This window comes from Oncorhynchus mykiss, chromosome 15, assembly GCF_057628025.1.
Source record: "Oncorhynchus mykiss isolate SJ-2025 chromosome 15, ASM5762802v1, whole genome shotgun sequence".
Taxonomy (NCBI): domain Eukaryota; kingdom Metazoa; phylum Chordata; class Actinopteri; order Salmoniformes; family Salmonidae; genus Oncorhynchus; species Oncorhynchus mykiss.
The window spans coordinates 28879932-28901461 of NC_143036.1; the positions used below are offsets into that span (position 1 = coordinate 28879932).

The 21530-nt window shown below is 45.6% G+C and overlaps 1 protein-coding gene across 9 annotated transcripts in view; it reads left to right on the forward strand.

The window, feature by feature from the left end:
• The first annotated feature begins 5848 nt into the window (after positions 1-5848).
• The window catches only part of myom1b (myomesin 1b), a 40625-nt gene continuing 24943 nt past the window's right edge, over positions 5849-21530 (forward strand). For 3 of the 9 annotated variants that reach the window (XM_090199807.1, XM_021562950.3, XM_021562951.3), the window contains exons 1-10: positions 5849-6677; positions 7342-7578; positions 14865-14918; positions 15260-15391; positions 15518-15692; positions 16824-16981; positions 17307-17399; positions 18666-18754; positions 19011-19052; positions 20384-20545. In XM_090199807.1, the coding sequence (XP_090055933.1) occupies positions 7397-7578; positions 14865-14918; positions 15260-15391; positions 15518-15692; positions 16824-16981; positions 17307-17399; positions 18666-18754; positions 19011-19052; positions 20384-20545 (1087 nt within the window). In that variant the 5' untranslated portion in view covers positions 5849-6677; positions 7342-7396. The remainder of the gene's footprint in view (positions 6678-7341; positions 7579-14864; positions 14919-15259; positions 15392-15517; positions 15693-16823; positions 16982-17306; positions 17400-18665; positions 18755-19010; positions 19053-20383; positions 20546-21530) is intronic. The other 6 variants (XM_090199809.1, XM_090199812.1, XM_090199808.1 and 3 more) reach the window with 4 other exon arrangements.

A 21530-nucleotide genomic window follows, 5' to 3' on the forward strand; every position in this document is an offset into this window, starting at 1 on the left:
CAGATTACTGCACCTGTACATAGCCCACCTATAATTTAGCCCAAACAACTACCTCTTTCCCTACTGTATTTTATTTATTTATTTATTTTGCTCCTTTGCACCCCATTATTTTTTATTTCTACTTTGCACATTCTCCCATTGCAAATCTACCATTCCAGTGTTTTACTTGCTATATTGTATTTACTTTGCCACCATGGCCTTTTTGCCTTTACCTCCCTTATCTCACCTCATTTGCTCACATCGTATATAGACTTGTTTATACTGTATTATTGACTGTATGTTTGTTTTACTCCATGTGTAACTCTGTGTCGTTGTATGTGTCGAACTGCTTTGCTTTATCTTGGCCAGGTCGCAATTGTAAATGAGAACTTGTTCTCAACTTGCCTACCTGGTTAAATAAAGGTGAAATAAAAAATAAAAAAATAAAAAAACATACCCAGTGGGTCAGAAGTTTACATACACTCAATTAGTATTTGGTAGCATTGCCTTAAAAATGAACAAAGAACAAAGAACAAATTATTGTTTACAATGATGGCCTACACCGGCCAAATCCGGACTACACTGGACCAATTGTGCGCCGCCCTATGGTACTCCCAATCACATCCGGATGTGATACAACCTTGATACGAACCAGGGACTGTTCTGATGCCTCTTGCACCGACATGCATTGCCTTAGACCGCCGCGCAACTCGGGAGTCCTTTTGGGTAGGTTATACATAATATTTCTCTCGCACATGAATTCACACTTCGTCAAACAAAAGGTTCTCAATTTGGGTTTATGATTAATCTTCTCCACCCCTCCACCCCCTCATATTGTATCAACAATTGTTTTTAATAATATCTGTCTCCCTTCATTTGGTTTTCGTACAGATGTTAACAGTCAGAAAAAGGTCAGACATTCCAGTTGCCCAGGCTCCCCCTATGGGTAGATTCCATTGAAAAACTTGACTAGCAATTCTGGCAGTTGTCATATCCAACACTGTATTCCAAAGTCTCCCCATACACACCTTCCTTCTCACCTCACAGGGTTCCCAGCCCATGTCCGCAGTTATTGCAAGTATAGGTGCAAACTTGTGGACACCTAAAACCCCTGTCTTTATAGGCTAAAAGATCCCTATTTACAAAATCAAAAGTATATGTACTCCGGACTCCGACATTGCTCATCCTAATATTTCTATATTTCTTAATTCCATTATTTTACTTTTTAGAGTTGTGTGTATTGTTGTGTACTGCACTGTTGGAGCTAGGAACATAACCATTTCGCTACACCCGCAATCACATCTGCTAAATATGTGTATGCGACCAATAAAATGTTATTTTATAAAAATAATTATGGGAACAGGTGCTGCACTACAACGACAGGAATGAGCAATGGAGAACAATATATTGAGACCCTAATGTGTTTATGTTTAGAGGATACAAAGGGTCTGCTACTTGAAACTGGGATGGCGAGGAGAGCTTAAATCTAAAAACTATTAAACAATCTAATAATAAACAATCTAATAAAACTAGTTAAACGTCTAGTTTTGATTTACATGTGGTTGAGTTGTCAACTATAGTGAATTCAACGTGAAATCAACAAATGTCACTATGTCGTTGTGTATTTAGGAAAAGAAAGGGTGAAAAAATTTACGGAATTCCCTTGCTTGGAGGATTTTTTGCAAATCCAACGTCATTACGTTGTTTTCTTTCCGGTTGAAATGACGTGGAAACAATGTTTATTCAACCAGTTTTCCCCAGTAGGCATTGATTAGTGAATTATTTTTTATTGACCACTAGAGGGTAATAGTCTCATAGGGGTGGAAACTAAAACAAAGTTTGCATTCATAATCACAATTGACCAACTTCCAGTGGGAGTTTCACAGAAGACTAGCTTGAAATGATTCTGTCTCGCCACGATCCACAACACCCACTCCTATCTAGTTGTACGTTGTGGGGTTGTTGATTGTTGGCATTACCAGGGCAAACTGGTGTGATGCTCGTTGGCAAGATAACTTACTGACAAGCCTGCCAACACACCAGAAACAATCGGAGGCACGTGGTTAAAGTAGAATGGTTCCGTCCCAAAAGTCACCCTAATCCCTATATAGTGGACTGCTTTATACAGTGCCTTCGGAAAGTATTCAGACCCCTTGAGTTTTTCAGCCTTATTCTATTACAGCCTTATTCTAAAATGTATTAAATACAAACATTTCCTCAGCAATATACACACAATACCCCATAATGACAAAGCAAAAACAGGTTTTTAGAAATGTTTGCAAATTTATTACAAATAAAAAACTGAAATACCTTTTTTACATAAGTATTCCGACCCATTACTATGAGGTGCATCCTGTTTCCATGGATCATTCTTGAGATGTTTCTACAACTTGATTGGAGTCCACCTGTGGTAAATTCAACTAATTGGACATGATTTGGAAAGGAACACACCTGTCTATATTAGGTCCCACAGTTGACAGTGCATGTCAGAGCAAAAATCAAGCCATGAGGTCAAAGGAATTGTCCGTAAATCTCTGAGACAGGATTGTGTCGAGGCACAGATATGGGGAAGGGCACCAAAACATGTCTGCAGCTTTGAAGGTTGCCAATTTCCAAGAACACAGCGGCCTCCATCATTCTTAAATGGAAGAAGTTTGGAACCACCAAGACACTTCCTAGAGCTGGCCACCCAGCCAAACTGAGCAATCGGGGAAGAAGGGCCTTGGTCAGGGAGGTGAAGAGGAACACGATGGTCACTCTGACAGAGCTCCATAGTTCCTCTGTGGCAATGGGAGAAGCTTCCAGAAGGACAACCATCTCTGCAGCACTCCACCAATCAGGCCATTTTGGTAGAGTGGCCAGATGGAAGCCACCCCTTAGTAAAAGGCACACGACAGGCCACTTGGAGTTTGCCAAAAGGCACCTGAAGACTCTCAGACCATGAGAAACAAGATTCTCTGGTCTGATGAAACCAAGATTGAACTCTTTGGCCTGAATTCCAAGCGTCACGTCTCAAGCAAACCTGGCACCATCCCTACGGTGAAGCATGGTGGTGGCAGCATCATGTTATGGGGATGTTTTTCAGTGGCAGGGACTGGGAGACTAGTCAGGATCGAAGCAACGATGAATGGAGCAAAGTACAGAGATATCCTTGATGAAAACCTGCTCCAGAGCGCTCAGGACCTCCGACTGGGGTGAAGGTTCACCTTCCAACAGGACAACGACCCTAAGCACACAGCCAAGACATCGCAGGAGTGGCTTCGGGACAAGTCTCCAAATGTCCTTGAATGGCCCAGCCAGAGCCCGGACTTGAACCCGATGGAACATCTCTGGAGAGGCCTGAAAATAGCTGTGCAGCAACGCTCCCCATCCAACCTGACAGAGCTTGAGAGGATTGGCATGGGAGGAACTTACCAAAATACAGGTTTGCCAAGCTTGTAGCGTCATACCCATGAAGACTCAAATCAAATCAAATTGTATTTGTCACATGCGCATCTGTAGACCTTACAGTGAAATGCTTACTTACAAACCCTTAATGAACCAACAGTGCTTCAACAAGTTAAGAAAAACATGTTAAGTAAAAAATAGATAAGTAAAAAAAATAAAAGTGACAAATAATTCAACAGCAGCAGTAAAATAACAATATCAATAGCGAGACTATATACAGGGGGTACCAGTACAGAGTCAATGTGCAGGAGCACCTGTTAGTCGAGGTAATTGAGGTAATACGTACATGTAGGTAGAGTTAAAGTGACCATGCATAGATAATGAACAGAGAGTAGCAGCAGCGTAAAAGAGGGGTCCGAGTAGCCCTTTGATTAGCTGTTCAGGAGTATTATGGCTTGGGGGTAGAAGCTGTTGAGAAACCTCTTGGACCTAGACTTGGCGCTCCGGTACAACTTGCCGTTCGGTAGCAGAGAGAACAGTCTATGACTAGGGTGGCTGGAGTCTTTGACAATTTTTAGGGCCTTCCTCTGACATCGCCTGGTTTCGAGGTCCTGGAGGGCGGGAAGCTTGGCCCCAGTGATATATTGGGCCGTACGCACTACCCTCTGTAGTGCCTTGTGGTCGGAGGCCAAGCAGTTTCCATACCAGGCAGTGATGCAACCAGTATGCTCTCGGTGGTGCAGCTGTAGAACCTTTTGAGGATCTGAGGACCCATGCCAAATGTTTTCAGTCTCCTGAGGGGGAATAGGTTTGTTGTGCCCTCTTCACAACTGTCTTGGTGTGCTTGGACCATGATCGTTTGTTTGTGATGTGGACACCAAGGAACTTGAAGTTCTCAACCTGCTCCACTGCAGCCCCGTTGATGAGAATGGGCGCGTGCTTGGTCCTCCTTTTCCTGTTGTCCACAATCATCTATTTGTCTTGATCACGTTGAAGGAGAGGTTGTTGTCCTGGCACCACACGGCCAGGTCTCACCGCCTCCCTTTAGGCTGTTTCATCATTGTTGGTGGTCAGGCCTACCACTGTTGTGTCATCGGCAAACTTGATGATGGTGTTGGAGTCGTGCCTGGCCATACAGTCATGAGTGAACAGGTAGAACAAGAGGGGACTGAGCATGCACCCCATGTTGAGGATCAGCGTGGCGGATGTGTTGTTACCTACCCTTACCACCTGGGGGCGGTCTGTCAGGAAGTCCATAATCCAGTTGCAGAGGGAGGTGTTTAGTCCCAGGGTCCTTAGCTTAGTGAAGGGCACTATGGTGTTGAACTCTGAGCTGTAGTCAATTAATAGCATTCACACATAGGTGTTCGAGGCTGTAATCGCTGCCAAAGGTACTTCCACAAAGTACTGAGTAAAGGGTCTGAATTCTTATTTCAGTTTTTTATTTTGAATACATTAGCAAACAATTCTAAAAACCTGTTTTTACTTTCTCGTTATGGGGTATTGTGTGTAGATTGATGAGGGGGAAAATGATTTAATCAGTTTTAGAATAAGGCCGTAATGTTACAAAATGTGAAAATCTGAATACTTCCCGAAATGCACATTGTACATTGTGCGCTATAGGGAATAGGGTGCCAATTGGGATATAGACACACTAGTGGCATTGGACCATCCTTCTGATTTACTGCAGGGTGTGATGAAGTCATTAGCCCACCATGTTATCACATTCCTGGCTGGGAGGGCACCTGAACGTTCAACAGAACTGTGGAGACGTTTTCAAGAAATACATCCTTAATGTGAATTATGATTGACACACTGTTAGGGGAAAGGGGGCTTAGCCTTAGATTACTGTACATCTCTGGACCTTTTAGGTTAAACCCCATTGAATAAGAGCGCAATCCCCTTTGATGTTCAATCACGCACAGAGCTGATCCCAAAGAGATCCAATAATCCTGAATTATAGGACCTGCATGGCTGGTCCTATGTTATATTGTACATTCATAGGTTTCTGATTGGCCGTATCAGTAGGAACTCCTAAAGATCTCAAAAATGCCTTCAGGATCTGTTTCCTGGAAATAGTGCGATGAAGATGTTTGTCTAGTGATGCTAGGAATAAGGCTTAAACTTGGATCACCTGTCTTGAAAAGTTGTAACAAGTAAAGAGTGAACCACGCCATGCATGTGTAGGCCTCGTCTTAGATTCTTCATCGCTTCAGTATTCACTCACTACTCAGGGAACGTCACGTTTGTCAATTTCACATGCAGGGTCAAAAGGCTATTGCCTGCAAGGAGTGGAGTTCCATCCAGACTCCAATGACAAGGAAATATAATAAAATGATGGGTATGAGCGTTCTCTCTCTCTCTCTCTCTCTATCTCTCTCTCAGACACACACACACAGACACCGCGCCATCACAAACACACACAATGCTAACCGGCATTTGTTGTGTGACACAGGCAAAAATAGCATGGCTATAGTTAGTCACAGACACAGCTGAAGCTCTTCTGGTGAGGAGCCAAGACAACCGTTCGTCAAGTGTAGGAATATTGGCACAGGCACAATATGAGACGGAAATTACACCTTTTATTCCTCTTGAAGATGAAGTCCAGGTTATGGGATCAGGAGGTCAGCCCAGTAAGACCGATCAGAGTGGTATATAGGCCTACCTGGCAAAATAAGATTAAAATGAAGGGGAATATCACTTCATTGGCACACAAGGTCCAACCAAAATGTCATGTTCATGTCAGGCACTCTACCGTGACCTTTCCATATGTGAATATTATATATTGACAATAACCTTGATAGTCATTAATAAATGTAAGGTATACCGTATAAGGAAATACCAATGTTTAAATACCATACTTATAAAGTAATCAGTTAACGGGACACTGACGATGAGTAATGACAGGCTGCAGATGTTTTGTACAGTAGGCCTAGCAAAGCCTTCAATATAGGCCAACAGGTGGAGTCATTTTGAACGTTGCAAATAAGTTGTACTCGGCAATGACCAACATATTCACATTTAACTGAACTAGGTTGGGTGTGCTGCTGTCTTCTGAGAGTTCAGATAGCTTCCCTCCGTTCTGCTCACGTCTATATTTATCAGGCCTGCTCACCATAAAAGGACGCGTCTGCGGCTTGGCCATTCCGCCCAGTGCCAATATTATTTTTGTTGAGTAGACGGCTGCCCTGTCCTCTGCTACCGCACCTACCTGCGGAGTTGCCTGGATATCAAGCGTTGTTGGCTTACACCTGGAGTTGGATCACTTTTTCCTTTGCTAGCAGCAGCAGTTGGTAGCTTTTTTGGCCTAGGTAAGTGATGGCAAAATAAATTACCGCTCCATCACCAAAATAGGAGTTTTATATATATTGACAATTCGTTGTTGAATATTATTGTAGGTTTCGTGTGCATGTCGATGGTGTGATTTTTTTTGCCTTGTGATCCTGTGCTATGTCAGCCTCCGTGCACACACTGATATTTGGAATTTCAGATTCACAAGCTCTCCTCACTCTAAAATTGTGCCCTATTGGATTAAACAAATGCACCTGTTGCGTTTAGAACAGGCTACAGTCATTAATTATTTAAAAAATCTGAAAATCATTTTATTTAAATGCAGTAAGTATAGGCCTAGATCCATTAGAAAAATCCTTAGAGATTTTAATTCTACATCTATCCAATTCTATTTGGCTATTTAAACTATCAGAAACATTTGATAGTAGATTGAGTTATGTGCACAGTGCATTGGACATAAATATGACACCCAAAAATGTTATAAAAATCATCTCTAATCCAATAGAGACAATGAAGGTCATAACCTTTCCTCTGTGATTATATGAAGTAAAACAATAACAACAATTTATTATCAGGACAAATTGTAAATGAAACCCAAACATTAAACAAGTAATAGCTTACAAAAATAGACTACATTTTGGAGCAATGCTAACTGTATTGAACAAAACCATTCTCAAACACTAGCTAAGCCGACAGGCAGACTACAAGAGACTCGGGCTGAATTCAGGGCTTGTGCAGGATGTCGGGATCCACACCTTTCTACCAGAAACATCACCGCCACTATGACCGTGGTTACCGCAGCAAGGAGTTGGAATCGGCTGTTAGCCAGTACCAGTCAAGCAGCAGCAGCAGCTATGCCGCCCGTCGCAGCAGCAGCAGAGCCAGTGCCAGTGCCAGTGCCGCTCTCAGTGCCAGCAGTGGGTAAGAAGGAGGAAGACACCCAGCAGTACAGTAGCTCTGGTCCATATCCATCCCATCCATACTGGTGTCAGAAGATACCTCTGCTGTCCTCTTAACCCCCCCCCTCCATATCATACCACCTATCTTGGTGGTCCCCGCTTAGTAACCATCCTTTCTCGGCTTCTACCAATTTTCTTTTTTTCACCTCCACTTCCTGCTTCTACACCTGCCGTGTTAAGGTTTTCTACCACTCCCAGTAACATTCTACAACCTTATCTATTTTCTCTAAAAACATTCTAAAATTATAGAATATGTCTGTGAATCCTGCATGAAATTCCAAGGAGCCCTAAGCATGGATACTGTGCATCCCAGCTTTCATAGCGGTGTTTGCTGCACGCTGCCCCGACTGCTTCTGAACAAATGCACTTTTTCTTCTAAGACTAACCTTTTCTAGTTCTTCTAAGACTAACCTTTTCTAGTTCTTCTAAGACTAACTTTTCCCACTATAGTTCAGTTTACCAGCAATAGGACAACTCAGATTCACATTGACTCGGTCGTCATAAAATGTTTGCTGAAGGTTGGGTAGAAGCAAGCTTTAAAGGAATGTTATGGTATATGGCTTATAGACTGAAATAGCATCCTGGCCCGTGCATACCATGTCCCAGGGAATGTGAGCTGTGGTAATTATCTCTTCGAGTTGTCTAAACCCCAGTTTCATTTGTTTCCTTTCTGAAAGTCGTGTTTCCCTATTAAGAGGTTTTATTTTGTTCAGCCAGTACAGTATTCCATTGGGGGACTTCATCTCACACTAAGCAAAGACTTTGAGTGAGTCCATAAAGCATATGGCTTTTAAGCATACTTCTCCTAGAGCCTTCTGCTTCTTTGTGCTCTGGAGACATGGTTTGAAGTTGCCTCTGAGTTAAGGTGCTGAATGACAGATTTTTACCTTGTCAGCTCGGGGATTCGATCCAGCAACCTTTCGGTTACTTGCCCAACGTTCCTACCTGCCAGGCTACCTGCCGCCCCTAGGACATTAATTGCTGTTTGAATTGTTTATTTTATTGGACGAAGGCGTGTTGAAATGTTGGGGTCTTTCTCTTAGGAGCACCTGGCCTCTCTGTAGTGTAGATACAGTACACTGGCCTTGACAGTGTGCATGGGAGGTCAAAGGGTGTCTGTGTAGCTAATGGTCCCTCATTTGGGCCTTCATGATTGAACCACGTGCTTTGAGGAATTTACCCAGCTTTCCCTGTGTTTATTATAGTCTGATGATGATGGTGACATACCAGCAGTTATGCACTGGAGATGTTTATGGTATTGTGCTGACATACCAATTGTTCCGCTAGGAATACTAATTGAATGCGGATTGCCTTTCCTGCATTCACATTCTGGAATAAGAGCGCGCCTTATCGTAATCCATCTAGATGAGTGTTTTTCCAACCCTGATCCTACAATGCCAAGTGGCATTCTCAGCCCTTCTTGCTCCTGTGGTCCTCCCACCCTCTCCTTATCAGCACTTTGACCCCCCCCCCCCCCTGTCACCCTGTTCCCAGAGCTATTCCCAGGGAGAGGGTCTAGAATCTATATTACTCCCTTGTGTACAGCCCATACTACACATTATGCTGTGAGGGACCTCTGGGGAGTACAGAGACACGATGTGAAAATTGTCATGGTTTATGAGACGGGCTTCCTGAGCTCTGGTGGTATTTTCTGTATTAAACATGTTCTTACGTGTTCCGTCTCTGCTTTTCTTGGAGATCGGCTGCCAGCATCCTCCTGGAGAATGACTCCAATCCTGATCCCACTCTCCATTCTCAAGGATCTGGCCTGCGTTTGTTGTATGGGATTATCACGTGTGATATGAGCCACGTGTTGGTTGTATGCACATTGCAGACACATACTGTTATGGTGAGTGAATGAGGACCCAAAAGCGAACTAACTTAAACAGAGCTTCTTTAATAACCAAACTTAGGTAGGCTCAGATAGACCGGCAGATTCCGACAGGACAGGACAAGGTTACAGCAAACATGACGATAGTCTGGCTCAGGCATGAAACACAAACAAACAAGAATCCGACAAGGACAGGAGCAGAAACAGAGAGAGATATAGGGACCTAATCAGAGGGAAACAGGGAACAGGTGGGGAACGGGTAGTTAGAGGAGACAAGGGACAGCTGGGGGAAAGCGGGGGAGAAAAGGTAACATAACAACGACCAGCAGAGGGAGACAGGGTGAAGGGAAAGGACAGAGACAAGACACAACATGACAGTACCCCCCCACTCACCGAGCGCCTCCTGGCGCACTCGAGGAGGAAACCTGGCGGCAACGGAGGAAATCCTCGATCAGCGCACGGTCCAGCACGTCCCGAGAGGGAACCCAACTCCTCTCCTCAGGACCGTACCCCTCCCAATCGACAAGGTACTGGTGACCACGGCCCCGTGGACGCATGTCCAAAATCCTGCGGACCCTGTAGATGGGTGCGCCCTCGACAAGGATGGGGGGGGGGGGGGGGAAGACGAGCGGGGGCGCGAAGAACGGGCTTAATACAGGAGACATGGAAGACCGGGTGGACGCGACGAAGGTATCGCGGAAGAAGAAGTCGAACTGCGACAGGATTAATGACCCGAGAAATACGGAACGGACCAATGAACCGCGGGGTCAACTTGCGAGAAGCCGTCTTAAGGGGAAGGTTCTGAGTGGAGAGCCAAACTCTCTGACCGCGACAATATCTAGGACTCTTAGTTCTACGCTTATTAGCAGCCCTCACAGTCTGCGTCCTATAACGGCAAAGTGCAGACCTGACCCTCTTCCAGGTGCGCTCGCAACGTTGGACAAAAGCCTGAGCGGAGGGGACGCTGGACTCGGCGAACTGAGATGAGAACAGCGGAGGCTGGTACCCGAGGCTACTCTGAAAAGGAGATAGCCCGGTCGCAGACGAAGGAAGCGAGTTGTGGGCGTATTCTGCCCAGGGGAGCTGTTCTGACCAAGACGCAGGGTTGCGAAAAGAAAGACTGCGTAAGATGCGACCAATAGTCTGATTGGCCCGTTCTGCTTGACCGTTAGACTGGGGGTGAAAGCCGGAAGAGAGACTGACGGAAGCCCCAATCAAACGGCAAAACTCCCTCCAAAATTGAGACGTGAATTGCGGACCTCTGTCCGAAACGACGTCTGACGGAAGGCCATGAATTCTGAAAACATTCTCGATGATGATTTGTGCCGTCTCTTTAGCAGAAGGAAGCTTAGCAAGGGGAATGAAATGGGCCGCCTTAGAGAACCTATCGACAACCGTAAGAATAACAGTCTTCCCCGCTGACGAAGGCAGTCCGGTGACAAAATCTAAGGCGATGTGAGACCACGGTCGAGAGGGAATGGGAAGCGGCCTGAGACGGCCGGCAGGAGGGGAGTTACCGGACTTAGTCTGCGCGCAGACCGAACAAGCAGCCACGAAACGACGCGTGTCATGCTCCCGGGTGGGCCACCAAAAACGCTGGCGAATGGAAGCAAGCGTACCCCGAACGCCAGGGTGGCCGGCTAACTTGGCAGAGTGAGCCCACTGAAGAACGGCCAGACGAGTAGGAACGGGAACGAAAAGAAGGTTCCTAGGACAAGCGCGCGGCGACGGAGTGTGAGTGAGCGCTTGCTTTACCTGCCTCTCAATTCCCCAGACAGTCAACCCGACAACACGCCCCTCAGGGAGAATCCCCTCGGGGTCAGTGGAGGCTACTGAAGAACTGAAGAGACGAGATAAAGCATCAGGCTTGGTGTTCTTAGAGCCCGGACGATAAGAAATCACGAACTCGAAACGAGCGAAAAACAGCGCCCAACGCGCCTGACGCGCATTAAGTCGTTTGGCAGAACGGATGTACTCAAGGTTCCTATGGTCAGTCCAAACGACAAAAGGAACGGTCGCCCCCTCCAACCACTGTCGCCATTCGCCTAGGGCTAACCGGATGGCGAGCAGTTCGCGGTTTCCCACATCATAGTTGCGTTCCGACGGCGACAGGCGATGAGAAAAATACGCGCATGGGTGGACCTTGTCGTCAGAGAGGGAGCGCTGAGAAAGAATGGCTCCCACGCCCACCTCTGACGCGTCAACCTCGACAACGAACTGTCTAGAGACGTCAGGTGTAACAAGGATAGGAGCGGATGTAAAACGATTCTTGAGGAGATCAAAAGCTCCCTGGGCGGAAACGGACCACTTAAAGCACGTCTTGACAGAAGTAAGGGCTGTGAGAGGAGCGGCCACCTGACCGAAATTACGGATGAAACGACGATAGAAGTTCGCGAAGCCGAGAAAGCGCTGCAGCTCGACGCGTGACTTAGGGACGGGCCAATCAATGACAGCTTGGACTTTAGCGGGATCCATCTTAATGCCTTCAGCGGAAATAACAGAACCGAGAAATGTGACGGAGGAGGCATGAAAAGTGCACTTCTCAGCCTTCACAAAAAGACAATTCTCTAAAAGGCGCTGGAGGACACGTCGAACGTGCTGAACATGAATCTGGAGTGACGGTGAAAAAATCAGGATATCGTCAAGGTAAACGAAAACAAAGATGTTCAGCATGTCTCTCAGGACATCATTGACTAATGCCTGAAAGACAGCTGGAGCGTTAGCGAGGCCGAAAGGAAGAACCCGGTATTCAAAGTGCCCTAACGGAGTGTTAAACGCCGTCTTCCACTCGTCCCCCTCCCTGATGCGCACGAGATGGTAAGCGTTACGAAGGTCCAACTTAGTGAAAAACCTGGCTCCCTGCAGGATCTCGAAGGCTGAAGACATAAGAGGAAGCGGATAACGATTCTTAACTGTTATGTCATTCAGCCCTCGATAATCTATGCAGGGGCGCAGAGACCCGTCCTTCTTCTTGACAAAAAAAAACCCCGCTCCGGCGGGAGAGGAGGAGGGGACTATGGTACCGGCGTCAAGAGCTACAGACAAATAATCCTCGAGAGCCTTACGTTCGGGAGCCGACAGAGAGTATAGTCTACCCCGGGGGGGAGTGGTTCCCGGAAGGAGATCAATACTACAATCATACGACCGGTGTGGAGGAAGAGAGGTGGCCCTGGACCGACTGAACACCGTGCGCAGATCGTGATATTCCTCCGGCACCCCTGTCAAATCACCAGGCTCCTCCTGTGAAGAAGAGACAGAGGAAACAGGAGGGATAGCAGACATTAAACATTTCACATGACAAGAGACGTTCCAGGAGAGGATAGAATTACTAGACCAATTAATGGAAGGATTATGAGAAACTAGCCAGGGATGGCCCAAAACAACAGGTGTAAAAGGTGAACGAAAAATCAAAAAAGAAATGGTTTCGCTATGATTACCAGAAACAGTGAGGGTTAAAGGTAGCGTCTCACGCTGAATCCTGGGGAGAGGACTACCATCCAGGGCGAACAAGGCCGTGGACTCCCTTAACTGTCTGAGAGGAATGTCATGTTCCCGAGCCCAGGTCTCGTCCATAAAACAGCCCTCCGCCCCAGAGTCTATTAAGGCACTGCAGGAAGCTGACGAACCGGTCCAGCGTAGATGGACCGACAAGGTAGTGCAGGATCTTGAAGGAGAGACAGGAGTAGTAGCGCTCACCAGTAGCCCTCCGCTTACTGATGAGCTCTGGCTTTTACTGGACATGAAGTGACAAAATGACCAGCAGAACCGCAATAGAGACAGAGGCGGTTGGTGATTCTCCGTTCCCTCTCCTTAGTCGAGATGCGGATACCTCCCAGCTGCATAGGCTCAGCTCCCGAGCCGGCAGAGGAAGATGGTAGTGATGCGGAGAGGGGAGCAACGGAGAACGCGAGCTCCTTTCCACGAGCTCGGTGACGCAGATCAACCCGTCGCTCAATGCGAATAGCGAGTTCAATCAGGGAATCCACGCTGGAAGGGACCTCCCGGGAGAGAATCTCATCCTTTACCTCTGCGCGGAGACCCTCCAGAAAACGAGCGAGCAAAGCCGGCTCGTTCCAGCCACTGGAGGCAGCAAGAGTGCGAAACTCAATAGAGTAGTCTGTTATGGATCGATTACCTTGACATAGGGAAGACAGGGCCCTGGAAGCCTCCTCCCCAAAAACAGATCGATCAAAAACCCGTATCATCTCCTCCTTAAAGTCCTGATACTGGTTAGTACACTCAGCCCTTGCCTCCCAGATTGCCGTGCCCCACTCACGAGCCCGTCCAATAAGGAGAGATATGACGTAGGCGACACGAGCAGTGCTCCTGGAGTAAGTGTTGGGCTGGAGAGAAAACACAATATCACACTGGGTGAGGAACGAGCGGCATTCAGTGGGCTCCCCAGAGTAACACGGCGGGTTATTGATTCTGGGCTCCGGAGATTCGAAAGCCCTGGAAGTGGCCGGTGGATCGAGGCGGAGATGGTGAACCTGTTCTGTGAGGTTGGAGACTTGGGTGGCCAGGGTCTCAACGGCATGTCGAGCAGCAGACACTTCCTGCTCGTGTCTGCCGAGCATCGCTCCCTGGATTCCGACGGCTGAGTGGAGAGGATCCGAAGTCGCTGGGTCCATTCTTGGTCGGATTCTTCTGTTATGGTGAGTGAATGAGGACCCAAAAGCGAACTAACTTAAACAGAGCTTCTTTAATAACCAAACTTAGGTAGGCTCAGATAGACCGGCAGATTCCGACAGGACAGGACAAGGTTACAGCAAACATGACGATAGTCTGGCTCAGGCATGAAACACAAACAAACAAGAATCCGACAAGGACAGGAGCAGAAACAGAGAGAGATATAGGGACCTAATCAGAGGGAAACAGGGAACAGGTGGGGAACGGGTAGTTAGAGGAGACAAGGGACAGCTGGGGGAAAGCGGGGGAGAAAAGGTAACATAACAACGACCAGCAGAGGGAGACAGGGTGAAGGGAAAGGACAGAGACAAGACACAACATGACACATACGTGATGTGTGGGGCCCTGTTTCTTATTGCCTGGCGATTTGTTTGGCCAATAATGCGCAGTACTGTGCACAACCTGTTGATATTGCGAGAATCAATTTGGCGCAACCCAAATAATGCTCGTGCTGAGTGTTCGGTTCGTAGAGTTTCAGGTTGGTGGGTTTTTCAGCTGCGGATCTCTCCTCTCCTATTCCTTTTTGGGATGAGGTCGCCTGCGTGTCCCCCCTTTCACCTCCTCTCCTTTGACCACCATGTTTCATTTCATTCCATCTCGTTGGTCCATTTTATATGTGTGTGTGTGTAAAGAGTTTGAGATAGTAAAACAAGTGTCCAACACCGCACACTGCTGACGACAGACGGCCGACCGTGTCTTAATTCTATCTTTTGATTTTGTCATTGCAGACATGTCGTTGCACTGCATGAACGAACGACGCCTATCCCTTGTAGCTACACCAGGTTTGTTGGTAGACGATGCACTGCTGTGCACAGGGTTTTTCTCTTTCCTCTTTGCACAGTTTGAGAGATTGAATAGAAATGCAGATAAATGCGCCTAAGTCACCCTCCTGGTTGATAATTCATTTTGAACTTAACTGCTGTGCTCAGGTTTTATTTATTTTTGTTGCACAGTTTGAGATCGTTATAAAAAAAAATGCTGCTAAACCCACCTAAGCCACCCTCCATGTTGATGATTAATATGCCCCGTAACTTAGTTTCTCCTCCTCATCCACCCCTCCAGATTACATTCACCTTAGTTAGATGTTATTACACTGCTGTACTGACACTATCCTGTGTCTTAGACTTAGTTCCTCATACTCTGGCCTGGAGGAGAGCAGACTGAGCCCAATGCCCAAGAGAGCCAAGCCCACCTACCTGGCTATGGACAAAGAGAACCAGATTATCGGCTATGTAGTGCCCATCTTCAGGGGCAGGTAAACGAGCCATCGACCTTTGAACCTTAGTGATTTTTTATTTATTTCAGCGAGTGGTTCTGACCAATGACCATGAAAATAACCCCACTGCCCACTCCCCTCCCTGGCTTTGCTCCCCCACCCTAGTCAGGAATATGCCAGTGGGTTTTCGGATACTGAGGAGGCCCGGGTGAAGGAGAGTGCTGGATACATGGCCCGGAGGAATCTGTTCACCAGTGGGTTGGAGATGGAGCGGACGGAGCAGACGTCTAGGAAGGTGTCCATGCGCGAATCAGCCGAGCGCATCTCCCTGAGCAAGAGGGTTAGTTCAGGATCCTGATAGGATCATATAGGAGAGTGTGTTCCTTTGTCACATCACATTGAGGAATACTGGATAATACTCTCCCTCCTGGCATCAGAATGGGGAAAATTTAGTCTTTGTGACGTCTTAGAGGGTGGGATTCCATTGTGACATCACATTGGGTAATACTGGAAAATACTCTCTTTCGTGATATCGTAATGCATTATAGTTAGTTTGTTGACTTCTGACTGGACAATTCTTTCTCTTTGTTAGATCACAGAGTGACATTGTTTCCCTCAGTGGCGTCATAGAGAAGAGTATTTATTTACCTTTGTGACATCATAGAGAAGAACATTCACGTTTGTGACATCACAGAGGGAACACCTTAAGAAATCCATTAGCAAAGTATCACAGGAAAACTATTGCCACAAGAGCGATGTTTCAGTCCATTGATTCATTCTTCTCTGCTTCCACTCCCCTTGGAAGCTTATTTGTGTCCCTCACTCAAGTGTTTATGTCAAGGAATATCCTGCCCCAATCACTCAGGAGGATCATAAGAGCTACAGTAACCATTGAGTGGGGGGCACACACTATATTTAGACTGCCAACACTGCCAACACGCCATGTCACTGGGTGAGACATTCCTCAGGAGCTCTGGTTTCTTAAGACACAGAGGGGTAGTGTTCATCGAGTGTTGTCGGATGATGTGTTAAGGGTTATTGGATCCACAAGTAGGTTTTCATACCCATAGTTATTCCGAGATCATAAATCAATGACTCATTAGGACTTCGCTGTGACCAGAGAAGTGCATGGAGTCTGCATATGTAAAGAGGTCAGATGCCCGAATCCATAACTTGATATCAGCCCATGTAACTTTTTTGTATTTTTACTTTTGTTACTTACACAGATATCAAGTTCGGATTCAGCTCTGACTCATTACCTCGCAAATGCCTTGTTAAATGCCTTGTGTTTGTTTCGAGGATGCATCATGAATTGATGGGCAAGGGTTTTCTGCAAGGGTTCGGGAGGTATAGTGTTTTACTGTTGCACCATGAGAATGTGCTATCATAATGTGCTGTGCCTGTTATGCCTGAGAATGTGTTGAGCCTTGCGAAGGCTCTATGAAGGCTTAATGAACACATTGATCCCCAGATCTATGAGAACGAGGAGCACCACAAGCGTATGAACAAGGATAGCCTGATGCACGCCCCAGAGTTTGTGATTAAGCCTCGCTCCCACACGGTGTGGGAGAAGCAGTGTGTCAGGCTGCACTGTACTGTCTCTGGGTGGCCTGACCCACGGGTTGTCTGGTGAGTACTGCACTCACACACATGCACATACATGCACACGCACACACCTCCCTGGATACACCTTAACATGACCAAGTGATCACTAACACAATAAACACCAAATCAATCCCTTATGGATAGAGCATTAGCAATTACGGCCCTCTCAATCCTATCCTCATGTCATCGCACTTAAAAACTATAAAACACACTATAAATACTTCTCTGGTGTCTATTTAGCTGCCGTCTCTATGCTGATTCAGAGCTGTACTTTAACACTCCATTGTCCTGCTTTTCATCCCCCTCTCTGCTTCCCTTGCCTTCTCTTCTCTCCTCTATCCACAACAAGGTACAAAAACAATGTGACAATCGACCCAATGGCCCACCCAGGCAAGTATAAGCTAGAGAGCAGCTACAACGTGCACTCATTGGAGATCAACAGGTAGGCACTACCCCAAAGCCACAGGATCTTCCACTATGTACCACTCATCTCAGAGTAGGAGTGCTGATTTAGGATCAGTTTAGCATTTTAGATCTAAACAAATAAGATTACATGGACATGCGGGCACCTGATCCTAGATCAGAACTCCTACTCTGAGTCGCTTGATACATGCATGCCCATGTCTTCTCTGTGAGGCTCATTGCTGTGTATTAACAGATACTTTCAAACAAGCCACAGTCATCTCTGGCTGTGGTAAAATGTCAGTGTGATGTCACCACCACGTCCCTTTAACACCCCTTCATGGTGTAATACAATCGCCACTCTCAGGAAAGGTCAGAAAAACGTTGTGGTGGGCCAGAGTGTGTGGGCACACTGACAACCATGGGAATGTTTGGACGGGCTCACATTGGGAACTCGAGGGACAGTGGATTGTGGTTCTTAGAAGTAGGTTTGAGAAATGTGTGAAATCGAGACCCCTCTCTGACTCTCGCTCTGTCCGTCTCTCTGTCTGCCTGTCCACTAGCCTGCCTGCCTGTCTATTGGCCAGTGCCCTGACGAGCTTTGTGAGCTATAGACAGACACCAGAAGGCTGTTGGTGAAGGCTATACATGATCCGAGACATTTTGCAGCTTGCCTCTCGATAACAAAGAGGACGCCTAAAGATAGCCCTTTTCCCCCACCAGAGGAATTATTTGGAGATAGAGGGCCCCTGTTGTGGCTTATTTTAGGCCACTTCACAAAGGACTTAACACTTAAGTGTCTCCTGAGCTGTGTCAGATGGAGAGAGATATTATTTTGTTTTCTCACAGTCGTCCAAACTCAACCACACATGTAGCTTGTTGCTTCCTCTCTGTAGAAAGTTGGGAAGTATATTTCCGTGATAGAATCTAAGCACACATAACATTCATACAGACGCATCTAGCAGCTGACACATGATGGCATCATCACAGTGTCTATTTATTCCCAGACTATTCCCGGCCTGGAGTTCTGGAGCATTTTACAGTCCCAGCTCACATAGCTGTGTGTTGATTTCCATGTCCGAGCGGGGAGGGGGGTGGAGAGAGGGTATTAACGTACACGTGAACCATTAGGAGACAGAAACATGTGTATCTGGGACATCGATTCACCTCTCACTCTCTCTCTGTCTCTCTGTCTCTCTGTCTCTCTGTCTCTCTGTCTCTCTGTCTCTCTGTCTCTGTCTCTCTCTCTGTCTCTCTCTCTCTCTCTCTCTCTCTCTCTCTCTCTCTCTCTCTGTGTGTGTTTCAGATGTGATTTCGATGATACTGCACAGTATCGTGTTTCTGCCATGAACAGCAAGGGAGAGCTCTCCTCCTTTGCCTCCATCGTTGTTAAGAGTACGTTTCAATATGTCACAGTATGTTATTGCCTCTGTTAGATAACGGGTCATATTGTGCCTCTGCAATGAAATAGAGTAGACAATAACCACCCATGATTACTCCATTTTGACAACCATTGTCCTAATTGCTGCTCTCGCAAGGTGTATTGTAAGTTTAAAAGAGAGAAAGTCAATTCTTTGTCCCATTTTTCTGTCAACCACAACACAGTAATAACATGTTAATAACAAGCACCTATTTGTTCATTCTACTCTAGGATTCAAAGGAGAGGTAGAGGAGGCTCTCCCCATGCCCAGACGTAAGTCAGAGGAATATAATATCATATGTACTCATACTGTATATAATCACTTACTCAATACTCATATATATTACATGTATAGTATTAACATGAAGAAAAAAAAAATATACTAATATATACTAAACCGTATTAACATAAACGATTTGCAGTATGCTAAGCTGGAACACTGTGGTTAGTTTTGAGGAGAGGGTTGGAGGGAGGTGGTGGGAGAACCCGGGGAAGCTATGGGTGCTAACAGCTTTTTTGTTCCCTTGACACTGGGCACAGCAAGGTCAACAGACAATGAAGGTAACAGGGTCTTTATAAAAACTCTGCTCTGGTTTGATGGCGTCTTTGGCCTACTTAGAGTATTCACTGTGTCACTCAATGTGTATGCATGATCACTATTTGTGCATCTGTTTGGAAAGAGCCTGCAATCATACCTTAGTAATAATCGTTGAATTGCCTGGGAGAGATCCACAGATGGTTCAGCGTGACAAACGTGACCCTTTTTTGAAAATCTTAAACAACAGAATACTTGAACGTTTTGGCAAGTATGAGGTTTTTGAAATTGTATGTTATAGAGCCTTGGAAGTTGAATACTGTAAACTCGAGTGTGACATGAAGCAATATAGAGAAACAAACACTATAGCTTACAACCTGGATAATATTGATTTGAGAATATAGATTACTGTCATCTGAAGAGCATCTGATTCGCTACATACTAATTCAGAGGGGTTGGGTGAAATGCGGAAGACACATTTCGGTTGAATGCATTGAGTTTTGCAACTGACTAGGTATCCCCCTTCCCCTACACGGCGACGAAGCCTGAAGAGTTCTAGTTTTATCTAAACTCAATTGTTGTTGATTAGTCATGTTCATAATCCCTTTTCAATGAATATTACAATCGAATTAGATGCTAAGATTGGACATATGTTGGAACATCAAGGTGTTCCTGTTCACATCCCTGTCTGTCCCTGTCATGGTTTTACCCATGTCTGTATGGAGTTGTTTTTCATGCCACTTTCTCTTGGGAGGGAATGGATCAAATGTAACGCTACCAGATAATGTTAAGTTACATCATCGATCATCAATCATCCCAAAATGTCAAAAATGTATTGTGAAAAATGCTATAAGAGATAATGACTTGCATTGGTTTTTGGACACAGATGCTAAAAAGTTAGCATTTTCGACGAACAGCTAATTGCCCTTTGTTCGCCCATCCCTTGGATTTGAATAATAATGCACGCAGGTGTCAGATTTCAGGTGTCACACCACACAGTGTTGCATGATGGGAACACAACGGCGACCTGAACTCTGACCCCATGTTGTTTGGTGCTCCTTCCTGTCAGATGGCCTGATCTCTGAGTATGGCATCACCTTTGATACCCACATCGTGGACGGGTTTGGCGTGTCGTTCGGACGGGAGGGCGAAACCATGAGCCTGGGTGCCACAGTCATCATCTCCCCCAACCTGGCACGCTACCAGCCTGAAGTTCAGTGGTACAGAGATGGTAGGTGAAGCCCCAGAGCTCTGGAAACTCTTGCCAGTGTTTGAATAAGGTTACATGGACAGGCAAGATCTGATCCTAGATCAGCACACCTATTCTGAGATGCTTGATACATACGACCCCTGGGCTATGGAGAGAGACACTCCTGGAGGTTCCTTGGCTGAGACCTACCCAGTTGTCATCTGTGTGATACATTAGGCCACTGATACTGTATGTTCGTCTCCATATCTAAGACTCGCTGATAGGCAGAACACATGAGACCGAGAGCTACTTGTGATTATGTGTATGTCAGCTGTGATTTAAGGTATACTGTACATATGTCATGTGTTTAACATATTACAATTAGTCTGTACCCCGAAAAGTTGTGTAGGTGTAGGACCAATTCAACCCTGTAAAATGGGTATTCAACCGGAGGTTCACAGCCCCACTAGGGGTCCACAAAGGTACCGCAGGGAGTCCTCAAAAAAGATATATTAAAAAATATATATAAATATATATAATATATATTATATATATTATATATAAATATATATATATATATATATATATATATATATATATAGAAAGAAGATCTACTCCACTTTTCTAATAAAATATATTTATTTTTATACAGTATATGTATAGTAAATAAAAATATATTTTCTTTTTGAATGACATACCTACATTAGAAAAGTGGAGTAGATCTTCTTTCTAATGATGTCAACTTTATTTCTCCGCTTCTAATATTTAGATAATTACACTCATTAGACCCAATCACTGACTTGAGTATCAGACATAGGCTTTGAAAAAGCACCCACGAATAGGCTACCAGTGCGGGCAAGTGCTGCTGGTTGCTGGTAAGCTTTCTTGGCTTGGCTATTAATTTTTGCCAACACGACTAACCTTTTAACCCTTTACCCTTATGGGAATTGGGCTTATGGGACAGGGCTAAATTGAAAAGATTCTTACAGAAGAAATAGGAAATGCATATGCGTAAGCACGGCAGCAA